Source organism: Typopeltis vanoorti, chromosome 3 (assembly GCF_054136105.1).
Source record: "Typopeltis vanoorti isolate ZY-2024b chromosome 3, IOZ_Tvanoo_1.0, whole genome shotgun sequence".
Taxonomy (NCBI): domain Eukaryota; kingdom Metazoa; phylum Arthropoda; class Arachnida; order Uropygi; family Thelyphonidae; genus Typopeltis; species Typopeltis vanoorti.
In genome coordinates, this window is record NC_143551.1 from 110,996,225 (window position 1) to 111,010,155 (window position 13,931).

The window sequence follows — 13,931 nt, forward strand, 5'->3', positions numbered from 1 at the left end:
CATGATGGTAAATGCTAGGAAAGTTTCTTATGAGTAAGATTATAAAAAGTAATTTTTTTGCTGGAGGAATAGTGGGTGAGTGAAATACATCAACAGCGAAACACCGAAACCTGCAAAAAAAAAAAAGCAGTCATCGTAAAGGTAAACATTGGAATTTTTTATACCAGGTAGTTAATAAAACTGCAAATAATGGACATTGTAACAGTTGATTTTCAAACTTTCTGATGTTAAATAGAGGTGTAATCTTCAAATAATCAGTAAAACTGCAAAATAACAGACATCAACAGTTAGTTTTCTATATCAGATTTTGCATGATATAGATGGCCAGATATGTTACTTGCTGCAGTACAAAATATTAATATCAAAATCAGTATTACTGTTGCTGTTCATCATCCATCAACTTAAATCTTCACTTCATTTCTAAACTGTTTTTCTTAAGTAAATTAAAGAATAATAGGACATTATGTTCCTGTACAATCCTTTATTCAAGTGTAAACAAACAAAGTTTGCACATGAAGTATCTTCTCTACTAGAGTACTTGTATATAGAGGCATATGACTTCATGTTCATTTCCTTAGTATCCCATAATGTATAGCACACATCCTTTTGAATGTACATAATGCTATGCATTATGATAAGGGCCACTGCTCAGATCAGTTTCTATCTTTGTATAACTAAAGAGTCTTCTCTAAAAACCAGGCAATCCTTAAGATTACTCTAACCTCAATGAGTAACCCAAAGGATTTTAAACTCATTATGTTAATTTTCCATTAATTTCATTGGTGGTTCCACCAGACAAAACTTTTAGAGGCATCAGCTTCACCTAATGGCAGGCAAAATCTCACCACTAGACAGAACTGCTCATCTCCAGGGTAGGGCATCCTATGAATGGCCTCAATAAAGACCATATCAGTAGAAGTCTTACCATAAGCAACCATCTAATGGAATGCAGTAATTGAGACCACTTCAGCAAGCCCCTTCATTCATGGACTGTTTAACACGTTCGCTACCAACTTCAAGTATACTCGTAGTTGGTATATGACCCTCACAAGCCAACTACGAATATACTCGTATGTCGATTACCGACCTCTACAAGATTACTCGTACTGACCTTGAAGAAGTGAAAGTGCTTGGCATGCGGTAACAAACTATGCCTGAGGAGCGTGGCAGCGAACGTATTAAGTGTGGGTCTTCTCCCAAAACTCTGGTGATTCCTCAGATCATCCAATCAATGACTGATCCAAAGGATCATTTAACTCACTATTCAGTGGTAATTCTACTCAGTGACAGGTTACTCTGCCACTGAGCAGAACTGCTGATATCCCACGGAAAGCATCCACCAAGGCAACCTCACCCCCCTCACATCTGTAGAAACCACTTTAGTGAATTCTCTGCATGCACAGAAAACCACATCAGTGGGAGCCAGAACCCCCCCCCCCCCCACCAAAGAGATATCAAGGTTGGAGTAACACCCAATCAATGATCATTTAATTCATTACTCAGAAGTGGTTCTACTCAGTGACAGGCTCACCCTACACTGAGCAGAACTGCTCATTTCTCAGGGAAAGCATCCACTGAGCCAGCCCCACATCTGTGGATACCACTTTAGTAGATTCCCACTATATCAGTAAAGGGAATTCACCAAAAACTGCGGTCATCCTGCAGATCACTCCAATCTCTAATCTCAGGGAATGACCCGAATGATCATTTATCCCATAACTCAGCAGTGGTTCTGGTTCCATTCAGTAACAGGCCCACCCCACCACTGAGAAGAACCCTCAGTGGTAGCCCTACTCAATGGAAGGCTCACCCCATCACGGACTAGAGCCACTCATATCCCAGAGAAAAGCATCCATTTCAGTGGCCCCACCTCTGTGGAAACCACTTCAGCGAATTTTCCCACTATATAAGTAAAAGGGAATTCTCCTAAAACTTAGGCCACCCCCAGATCACTCAAATCTCAGCAAGTGGCCTGAAGAATCATTTAACTCCATAACTCAGCATTGGTTCCACTCAGTGACAGGCCTACCCTGCCACCAAGCAGATCACTCAGTGGTGGCTCTACACAATGGGAGGCCCACCCAACCAGTGGGTAGAGCCATTCATATCTTAGGAAAAAAGCATCCATCGAGGTGGCCACAAGACCAGCTCAGCAGACTTTTTACATTTATGCAAAACCACATCAGTGGGAGCTAGACCTAGAAGAGATACCAATGTACTGCTGAAGTCATATATATCCCATATACAAGTAGGAAAAGGTGTATCGTTTTATTATTAAAATATTCTGGATTATTTGGTTGAAAGTTTTTTCACTTGGTCATAAATTAAATTAATAATTCTAAGAAATTATATCCTTGTTCAATCCTTTATCCAAGTGTTAGAAACAAGTATCCTTTTTGTTTTCTGAAGTCAGTGTGTACCCATACATGCCTATATTTAGATATTTATTGTTTATTTTTAATAATTTTAGTTTTTTAAAGGGCTGGCATCAGCAGGTGCATGGGCTTGTTTTGATGAGTTTAATCGGATAGAGTTAGAAGTTTTGTCAGTTGTTGCACAACAGGTTAGTAGACTATTTTTTTTTTTTTTTTTGTGATGTATTGAACGTTATGTTATATGGTGTAAAGCATTTTAGTAGTTTAAATAAAGTCATAACTTTACTATTTTTTGGATTAAAAAAGTATGTGTAAAGAAATTCAAAGTTATTTTATTTCATTATAATTGTAATTACTATGTGAAAGGTTCAAAACGGTATTTAGATTGTCTTAAATTTTTTATTTATTTTTTTTTAGACATTTTTAGATTTTTATAGATGTAGGAAGTTTTAGAACACATCACTCATTTTTAATCAGTAAATTGTAATTTGTTATTGAGTCAAGGCAACTAAATTATAATGGCAGGAATGGTGAGAATATGAGTGTAAGAGCAACATTGTTATATAATTGTGCTAATGATGGGAATGGACATTATCATGAAAATGATTACGGGGAGAGAACAATTTGGAATTTGTGTTTGTCTGGTTTGGACCCATCAAACATGTGCAAAGATGTCTACATGTATAATGCACTAGAGAAGAATAGAGATCTACAAGTTACCAACTGTGTCATGCAAACTTTAGACAAGAGTATACAAAAGAACATGCAGGTAGATTATTATGTCTGTATATGAATGCTAAGAGTATCAGAAACTAATGAGTAGAGTTTGTTACCTTGGTCAATATGTTGAGAGGCATTAGTGAGACCTGGCTATCAGAATCAGACGTACTAACTGTTATCGAGTATAAAGGGTACAGTATTTTTAGGAAGAATAGAAAGGAGAGGAGAGGGCATACTGCTAATGATATCAGATGACTTGAATCCAGATAGTGTTGAGACCTATGATTGTAGTACTGGTAGCAGTATTTCATGTGGCAGTGAATTTGAAGCCATCTGCTGTGAGGTGGAATCTATCGAGAACAATTACATAATAAGATGTTATTACAGACCTGGTGAATCAGTTGCTGGTGATGAAGAAACGCATCACCAAATAGAGATGATGGGAATGAAAACAGTAATTGTAATGGGAGAATTATCCAAATATAGATAGGGTATAAGTTTTAAAAGAGGTATACCATGAGTAGACATATCGATACAAAATTAATAACGGAAAAAGCTCATGTACAAAGATTATTTAATAGTATAATTTTCGCCTGTCTGTGTCACAGGCATCTTCAGTACATTAAGCTCAAATTAAACAATAACTGACAATTCCAAAAAACGCCACCTAAGTAGCTGCTGTAAGATAACTAAAAAGGTCATTAACTTTCCTAAAAAATAAAAAAATAAAAAAATCAATACAATAAAAAGTTACGAAAGATTAGCTGCTTTGTAAAGTACTAGCTCCCATAAAGGGGATAGACGTAAGCCGTCGGATCTGTTTAAGTTAGGAGAATGAAGTAGATTTTCACATGTTTCTTTATAAAGGCATTCCATGAGAAACTGACTTTTGTGAAGAACTCTTGTCTTTCTCCAATGAACTCTGTGTCTAGTGAAGATGGCATGTTCTGCAAGTCCAGACTTTTCAAGTTTAAAGTATTCAATATAAGATTGATGTTCTTCTAGCCGAATAGAGGCAGATCTTTCTGTTTGTCCGAAATAAGATAATCCACAAGAGCACGGAATCTGGTAGACACCTGGATGATTAAGATGTGGAAGCTTGTCCTTAGGAGAAGTGAGAAAGGTGGAGATTTTTCTGAATGGTTGAAAGGCAACAAAAATATTCAGTGGTTTTAAAACTTTTGCTATATGTTCACTGATGCCTTGTACATAAGAGATAGTAATGCGCGTTATTTCTTCTGTGTTTGAAGAGGAAGACATATTAAAACTACTCAAAGTTCTTTTAATGAAGCAATTCTTATAACCATTAGATAGAAAGGAAGAAGTTATATATTGTAGTTCTTTCTGTAAAAGATCGTCCGAAGAATAAAAGGAGTGGGCCCGATGAACCAGTGTTTTAATAGTTCCTGCCTTTTGACTGGGATGGTGATGAGATTCCGCATGGATATAATGGTCTGTATGAATCTTCTTTCTATAAACTGAGAAATGTAGGTTACCATCTGGTTGGTGAAGAATTATAAGATCTAAAAAAAGGCTAACTGCTTATTTGATTCTACTTCTAGGTTAAACTTGATCCTAGGATGAAATGCGCTTAACTTAGTGAGAAATTGTTGAAGTTCATCCGAAGAGCCATTGCATACAGCAAAAATGTCATCGATATATCTGGACCAATGAGTAGGTCTGGGAGAAATGTTGTCAAAGATACGTTGTTCAAAATGTTCCATAAAGAAATTGGAGATAGCAGGAGAAAGAGGATTACCCATTGCTGTTCCTTCAATTTGTTGATACAACTTATTTTTAAAGGAAAAATAGTCAGAATTTATTACAAAATCAAATACGTTTACAATGGCTGAAGGAAATTCCTGTTGTAGTAATACAATACGTTCCAAAAGAGGCACATTTGTAAATAAAGAAACAATATCTAAACTGATAATGATATCAGAAACGTCCAAGTGAAGATCTGAAATTTTATTTTTGAAATCCAAAGTATTTTTTATATAAGTATCAGTTCTTCTAGTTGAAGAGGAGAGTAAATTTGATAAAAATTTTGAGATTTTGTAAGTGGGGAAACCTATACAATCTACGACTGGTCTTAACGGAATGCCTGGTTTATGAACTTTTGGAAGACCATACAATCTAGGTGGATGACCGAAGAAGGTTTTAAGTTTTTTCTTTTGATCTTCATTCCATGTAGATATGTTATCTATAAGAGAATCAAGTCTCTTCAATTGACTCTGGGTAGGATCTGATGTAAGAGGCCTATAAGTTGAACAGTCGCGAAGTAAAAGAGACATTTTTCTCTCATATTCCTTCGTATCTTGAATCACTACAGCCTTCTCCTTATCAGCTTTCGTAATAATTAAATTATTGTTATTTTTCAGTGATTTCAATGCTTTAAACTCAGAGTAAGAAAGATTAGGATGAGGAGGCTTGGCATGAAAAAGAATTTTTGCACATTCAAAACGTAATCTGTTTTGAATGTTCTTCAACTAGAAGAACTGATACTTATATAAAAAATACTTTGGATTTCAAAAATAAAATTTCAGATCTTCACTTGGACGTTTCTGATATCATGATCAGTTTAGATGTTGTTTCTTTATTTACAAATGTGCCTCTTTTGGAACGTATTGAATTACTACAACAGGAATTTCCTTCAGACATTGTAAACGTATTTTATTTTGTAATAAATTCTGGCTATTTTTATTTAAAAATAAGTTGTATCAAGAAATTGAAAGAACAGCAATGGGTAATCCTCTTTCTCCTGCTATCTCCAATTTCTTTATGGAACATTTTGAACAATGTATCTTTGACAACATTTCTCCCAGACCTACTCATTGGTTCAGATATGTCGATGACATTTTTGCTGTATGGAATGGCTCTTCGGATGAACTTCAACAATTTTTCACTAAGTTAAGCGCATTTCATCCTAGGATCAAGTTTAACCTAGAAGTAGAATCAAATAAGCAGTTAGCCTTTTTAGATCTTCTAATTCTTCACCAACCAGATGGTAACCTACATTTCTCAGTTTATAGAAAGAAGATTCACACAGGCCATTATATCCATGCGGAATCTCATCACCATCCCAGTCAAAAGGCAGGAACTATTAAAAACACTAGTTTATCGGGCCCACTCCTTTTATTCTTCGGATGATCTTTTACAGAAAGAACTACAATATATAACCTCTTCCTTTCTATGTAATGATTATAAGAATTGCTTCATTGAAAGAACTTTCAGTAGTTTTAATATGTCTTCCTCTTCAAACACAGAAGAAATAACGTGCATTACTATCCCTTATGTACAAGGCATCAGTGAACGTATAGCAAAAGTTTTAAAACCACTGAATATTTTTGTTGCCTTTCGACCGTTCAGAAAAATCTCCACCTTTCTCACTTCTCCTAAGGACAAGCTTCCACATCTTAATCATCCAGGTGTCTAACAGATTCCATACTCTTGTGGATTATCTTATTTCGGACAAACGGGAAGATCTGCCTGTATTCGGCTAGAAGAACACCAATCTTATATTGAATACTTTAAACCTGAAAAGTCTGGACTTGCAGAACATGCCATCTTCACTAGACACAGAGTTCATTGGAGAAAGACAGGAGTTCTTCACAAAAGTCAGTTTCTCATGGAATGCCTTTATAAAGAAACATGTGAAACTCTACTTCATTCTCCTAACTTAAACAGATCCGACGGCTTACGTCTATCCCCTTTATGGGAGATAGTACTTTACAAATCAGCTAATCTTTCCTAACTTTTTATTGTATTGATTTATTTTTATTTTTATTTATTATTATTTTTTTTTTAGGAAAGTTATTGACCTTTTTAGTTATCTTACAGCAGCTACTTAGGTGGTGCTTTTTGGAATTGTCAGTTATTGTTTAATTTGAGCTTAATGTACTGAAGATGCCTGTGACACACAGGTGAAAATTATACTATTAAATAATCTTTGTATGTGAGTTTTTTTTTTTTGTTATTAATTTTGTATCGATAGATTGGGTATATCGGTAAAATCTCATGAGAAAAAAGAAACTGAATTTATTGAGCTGTTGCGGAACAATTCCTCAAGCAGCATGTGACAGAAGGAACTCGAGGTCAAAAAGTGTTAGATTTGAATATATAGTGTCAGAGGGTATTTCTGTTAAAGGCACAACTATTCTGCCTCCAGTTAGTGGCAGTGACCATGTGGGAAATCATTTGGAAAGTGACTAAGTTTATGAATGTTCCATTCAGAAAAGGTTACATGCCGAACTACAAAGCAGGAAATTATGAACAACTGAGGAGTATACTAAGTCCATTTGAATGGTATCAGTTGCTGGATGGGAAGAATATCAACAGTGCATAGGAAGTATTTAAAAATACTTAAATCAGACTTATGGCTAGTAGTCAATTTTTGTCAAGATGTGTAATTTTATTCAGCAAGAGATTTATAACAAATGGATGATGTGGAAAGGAATATCATGTGCATAAAGATAATGTCCACTATTGAAAACTATAAGCAGTAGGCTAAAATAGTCAAAACTGTTGTATGGAAAGCTAAGTCTGATTATGAATAAAAAACTGGCTCTGCAAGCTAAAAACAACCCACAGGAATTCTATTGATATGCTGTAATTAAAAGAAAGAACAAATATGAAGGAATATCTCTTCTGAATGCAGATGGTGCAAAGGTGACAGATGCAGAAAATATTGTTCAACTAATGAGTGCCCATTATTATCCTAAAAGCTATATACCTGCTGTATGCAACATTGAGTTCACTGCTATCTCTTCTGAAGAAAATCAGGTGCATGAAGAGGAGGTATTTGAGCTGTTATACAAACTGAATATGAATTCAGCAATAGGGATGTTGGAAGTTTTTTTCCCACTTGGTTAGATTATAATAAATTTAGTTTAATCCTTTATCCAAGTGTGTGCAAACAAAGTTTGCACCGGAAGTATCTTCAGGACTGAGGCAACGCGTGGTAAAGGTGGCCCAAGCTCTCATCACGCCTTGTCTCAGTATCTCCCATAAAGCAAAGCACATCTTCTTGCGGACATGTATAATGCTATGCATTAAGGGAAGGGCCACTACCCCGACCAGTTTCAACCTTTATTAAATGTTCAAGTACAGGTCAAACTCCAAAAACTCAGCATTGTTCCCCTCAGTAACAGGCTCACCCTGCCACTGAAAAGAACTCTCAGAACCGGTTGGCTCTACATCGTGGCAGGCTCACCCCACCACTGAGCAGAGCCGCCCATTTGCTCATATGCCAGCAAAGGTCGATCGATTAGTACAGCCTCTGCTACTAAATGGCTCATGCAAAATGTCAAGGAAGTTTGAGCAGGGTTAGTAGTTGGAAGGGGATCATTCATTCGATGCTGTTGGCACCCCCCCCCCCTGATGAGTCTTTGGACTCCCTGGAGGTGTTACATAATAATAATAATAATAATAATAATAATAATAATATCTCATCCGAGAGGTAACAGCAACAGCCATGCCTCAGTTAATTTCACTGGCTACAGCATTGCCAAGATCAAGACATAAAAACTCATCACAGTGAGTTTTTATGTCTTGATCATCTAAAGTATGAAGAGTTTCTAAGAAGCCAAATTTATTAATAATTTCTTCTTCGTACTGGTTTTCTCCTATATCCAAACTAGTTACCGAGGAATCTATGATCGGTAAGTATGTGTCCACTCTAAATTTCCTGCTTCCCTTAAGTCACACGTCTGAGTCTTCTGTGTTTCATCCACCATCTGCAAATGTTTGAGTGCTGCTGCATTGTTTTATTTGTCTATATGAATCCTGGTAGTTCTTATCTCGTGACTTTTCTTTTGCTTGGGATTCATAGTCTTCAAAACAGTTTCTTTTCTCAGTTACAAATGCCTTTTAGGACTTAAGAAATTTCATCGCAGTAGATAAGTTCATGCTTTCTTTTTGGATGACTTGTCTCACACTGTTAAATTGTTTCAGTATGTCATTCCAAAAAAATAGTCAGAAAATTTGTTTCTAGTTTGTCTAGTTTGTCTCTTAAACCCTGAGCTGTAAGCTGTGTTTCTAATGATTTCTGACTCCCTCCTAAATCATCCAAACTCAATCTGATTTCTTCATAACCTTCGTATAGAGCACTTACTGCATCTGCAAACCACCGAGTTCTTCACGATTGCTTTACCACTTTGGCCAAGATCCCAAATGCGGAACCATTATTTCCCAATGATAAGGTGAAGATGAAAAGAAATTGTAAAGATTTTGAACAAATTCAAAATAAATGGTGACATTTAAGGTAGTATTTGCTACAAGGTTCAAGGAATGACCTGTGTATGGTATATATACAATGCATATTTATTTCGTTCCTTAATTTTAGCCTGTAATCCTGAATAATGCCCTGATATATTTGCTGCATTATCATAGGACTGACCTCTACAGTTCATTAGTGGTATATTATTTTGATCCAAAAAAGTCGTGATTACGTCAGCAAGAATATCTGCTTTATGCCCATGAATGGGAATAAACTGTAAAAATCTCTCTTTAGGAATACTTCCAGAAACATATCTTATTATAAATGTCAGTTGGTCTGTGTGTGTGATATCAGGTGTTGAATCCACCGATATGGAATAATACTTAGCTTTCTGTACTTCAGCAACAATAGTTTCCAACACTTTAACTCATAATTTATATGAATTCTTCACAAATAGTAACTGATAGATATGATGGGAGCCCGTTTCCTGCATTACCATATTTCTTTGTATGTTCACATAAAAATAGATGAAACTGACTGATCTGTTCCAAAATGCCTAAATAATTGCCATTCCTAGGCGAGCCTATAGATTGGTTGTCTCCTCTTAGCGGCAGGCCTCTAGCCACTAATAATTTTATAACTGCAATTATTCTTTTCACTACTTCTATCCACTACTGATGCTCACTGTCGAATTGGATTACAATTGTGTGTTTATATGCCCATGCACTTTTAAACAACTGCAGTATGTCATCATGCATTTTCTGTGTTCCGCCACATTTTCATGATGTGAAATGGCCTTTATTCCTTGTTTCCAGTCATTGAATCCGCTCATTATAAATGCAGAATCAGAAGATGAAAACAATTTACAAACAAAACAATATACTTTTCCTTTGTGGGAGAATAAATAAGCCAATTTCGAAGTTGAGTTTCTTTATTCGACAACTGTCGCGAAAACATTGCCAGTGTCAAATACCTAGTTTCTTTATTTGAGTTGTTACTTCCTACCATATATTCTCGGGCTGACTGACTAAAGCAGCACTGATTATTTTAGCATTCAGATGGACCTTTTTTGAACTCAGTACTCCTGTAAGATATGATTTGCCATTGGCCATAGTCTGGGATCTGAACTGTTCATGTTGGAGGTTTAATGGATTGTATACAGCACTCAGAAAGGATTAAAACAGAATTTAATACTTCCTATATTTCGTCTCAGTGACTGAGACATCTTCAGGGATTACAAAAAAACTAATGTAACATATACACAAATACCACACAATACTAAGCCTGACCACATGGGTGACACTAAAGTGGGGCGCCCTCTAAGGGCAGTTGTAGGTGGCCTGGAACACATTCCAGGCCACCTACACCAGATCTGCCTGTCTATCCAAAGTGTCCTGTAAGCTGGCATACTTTGGACAGACAGGCAGATCACAACCATCTACCTGGGGGAATACAAGTCATACTTCTGCAACCACGACTATGGTCAGTCAGGTCTGGCTGACCATGTCTTGGATACAACTCACAGGATCTCATGGAAAAAATTCACCATGCTCCCCCACAGCAAATTCAAAAAAGAGAGACTATTCTTAGAATCAGCAGCAGCTCTAGTTAAAAATCAACCAAATCTTAATAAATATGGTCGCATTAAGCTTCCTAAGATTTGGGAAACACTTATCACCAGAGGTCTCACCTTACATTCCAGGCCATCTAGAACTGCCTTTAGAGGGCACCCCCACCTACATAGGGACTTTAGTGTCACCTACGTGGTTGGGCTTAGTATTGTGTGGTATTTGTGTATATGTTACATTAGTTTTTTTGTAATACCTGAAGATGTCTCAGCCACTGAGACGAAATATAGGAAGTATTAAATTCTGTTTTAATCCTTTCTGAGTGCTGTATACAATCCATTAAGCCTCCAACATGATGTCCTCACAGCACTTAAGCCTCTATACATGGAATCTGAACTCTTATAATTGTCATTATTTGTACTTACGTTTGCTGTAGCACCAGCGGAGGTTGTTTCCTGTAATTAAAGTCTCCCATCAGGATCACTATCTTTTTACATTCCCGCCTAATTTGCCTAAACATTTCACAATCAATCTAACATAAGCTTAGGCGTTGATGGTTATTCATGACTTATTTTTCACGGTATTAACAACACCATACAAGTGTGTTGTGCTCTGATGATGCTGAGTTGAAAATCAGTGAAATATAAGCATTAATAAAACATCTTTGTTGATAAAAGTGTTTGTGGTGTTGTTAATACCATGAAAAATAAGTCACGAATTTCACAATCAGTTTTCCCTGCATTTTCTGGCCTATGACATCATCCTATCAGATATACTAGCATGTTAATTTCAGCTTCACACCACACAGACTCAAAATCTGTGCATGCACTGTCAACTTCCACACTTTGTGAACACAATTTCTCTGCAATCATTAACAGCACCCCCCCCCCCACTCTTTTTACATTTCTATCCTTCCAGAAAATTATATATCCTTTTTCTATTCCTGACATCGCATCCTCCTCCTCAGACAACCAAGTTTCACTTATTCCAGTTATCTTTGAGCATACTGACTCAATCAATGCAACAAACTCAGCTCTCTTGTTTTGAATACTCCTTACATTTGGGTACAAACATGACAATTCCTGTGTCTTTGAGGCCATTATTACAGCAATTTCCATGGAGTTAACAGATTCATCATGAGAGACCAACTTAACTAGCTATAAGTCTGTTGTATTGAACCTTGAACTCATTTATGTTTTCTGCATTCACAATGTATTCTGCAGTTTTTCCATTTACCTGCCACTTTCCATGTAAAAAATCTACCATCACGCCTTTTTTCATAACACTTTTATGCAACTTTCTCTCTGCATAATGTAGAGACATTTCAATTAGTGAGGGAATTTTACTGGAATAATAATCATTGTGGATCTCAAGAATATATAATATTCCTGAGCCCTAATATTACCTTGGTCATTTATTTCTGGACTCTCTCCTGTCTTTCCTCATCACAATGAAAACCAGGTGATGACCATTGCCTTATATAATAGCAACATTCTCTTTATATCTATTTATTGATTTACTTCTCATTATAGCAGCAATATGATGTGAAGAAGAGTGGATTTCAGAATTGGATGAGATTTATTTGAGCTGTGCAGAAGAAAGTGATTTTTAATCGGTGAATAGTCCGTTTTTTTCCCGTTTTTATACGTTTTTGAGTGCTGAATTGTTTCTCTGAATACGAGTGTACTTCAGTGGTTGTTTTTCGGAAGTTAGTTGCTGTCGCGATATAATATATGTTGGTACCGTCAGAATCGAACGCGTAACGGTGGAAGACAAAACGAAGCTAAGTTACTTTGTATTTAGTTATATTTCATTTTATTTAATTATATTAGTACTTAAATGTTCTGATGTTTGTACTTTTTTCCCCTCTTATTTATTAATTGAATAATTATTAAGGATTACGCTACTCGGCAGTAAGGAATGATGGTGGATTCAGCAGCAGTCGCAAGTGACGTAACGCCAAGTCCTCCGCCATTTAAGAACTCGATTATTAGCAATATCATAAGAGACTTTGTGGCATGCAGTACTTGCGGCATGTATGCTTCTAAGGAATTACATATGTGGTTTGTTAAAGAGAGTGGAGAGCGTATGTGCGCAAAATGCAGGCAGTTGGAGGAAATAACTACATTAGATATATCGATATCCGACTTTGTTGCTCCAGGAACGGAGAATGAAAGTAGGAAGACGAGTAGTATGATAGGAGAGAATGAGAAAATAATGGTTGATAGTGTGGAAGGTGTGAGTGACTGTGGAAGTTTAGGAGATGGTTTTGTTTGGGAGAGTGAATTTAGATTAAGAGTGACTGACCTGCAGCGGGAGATAGATGAGTTGAAAGAGGAGGTGGAATGTCTAGTGAATGAGAGCAGAAGTATGAAAGATAAGATTAGGAGAATGGAAGAGATGAATGCAAGGCGAATCAGAGTAGGAGAGAGAGAGAATTTAAGGAGTATGAGTGAGAGGTATGGGGGTGCTAGAAGAGGAGAGATTGGAAACAGTAGAAGAGAAGGAATGAGAGAGAGGTATGGGAATGCTAGCAGACGAGAGGATGAAAACAGTAGGAGAGACGGAATGAGAGAGAGATATGGAAGTGCTAGAAGAGGAGAGAATGGAAACGGTAGGAGAGATGGAATGAGAGAGAGGTATGGGAATGCTAGAAGACGAGCGGATGGAAACACTAGTAGGAGAGACAGAATGAGAGAGGGATATGGAAGTGCTAGAAGTGGAGAAAATGGAAACAGTAGGAGAGAGGGAATGAGAGAGATGTATGGGAGTGCTAGAAGAGGAGAGAATGGAAACAGTAGAAGAGAGAGGTATGGGAATGAAAGAAGAGGAGAGAATGGAAACAATAGGAGCGATGGAATGGTAAGAGGTATAATGTATGGTGACTCAATGATCCGTGGTGTTCAGGATAGGATGCGTGAGGAGTGTTTGCCAGGAGGAACAATAGAAAGGGTGGCTATGGCAATTAAGAGAAGTGAAAGGGTGGATGAGATGATTGTGATGGTAGGAACGAATGACTTGAGTGGTAATGTAAGTCGGGCAGCGAGAGAT

The 13,931-nt window shown here is 36.8% G+C and overlaps 1 protein-coding gene across 1 annotated transcript in view; it reads left to right on the forward strand.

The window, feature by feature from the left end:
- The window catches only part of LOC150108468 (dynein axonemal heavy chain 7-like), a 990,001-nt gene that overhangs the window by 227,913 nt on the left and 748,157 nt on the right, over window positions 1-13,931 (forward strand). The window contains exon 13 of the mRNA XM_090390473.1: window positions 2,471-2,563. Within this exon, the coding sequence (XP_090246599.1) occupies window positions 2,471-2,563 (93 nt within the window). The remainder of the gene's footprint in view (window positions 1-2,470; window positions 2,564-13,931) is intronic.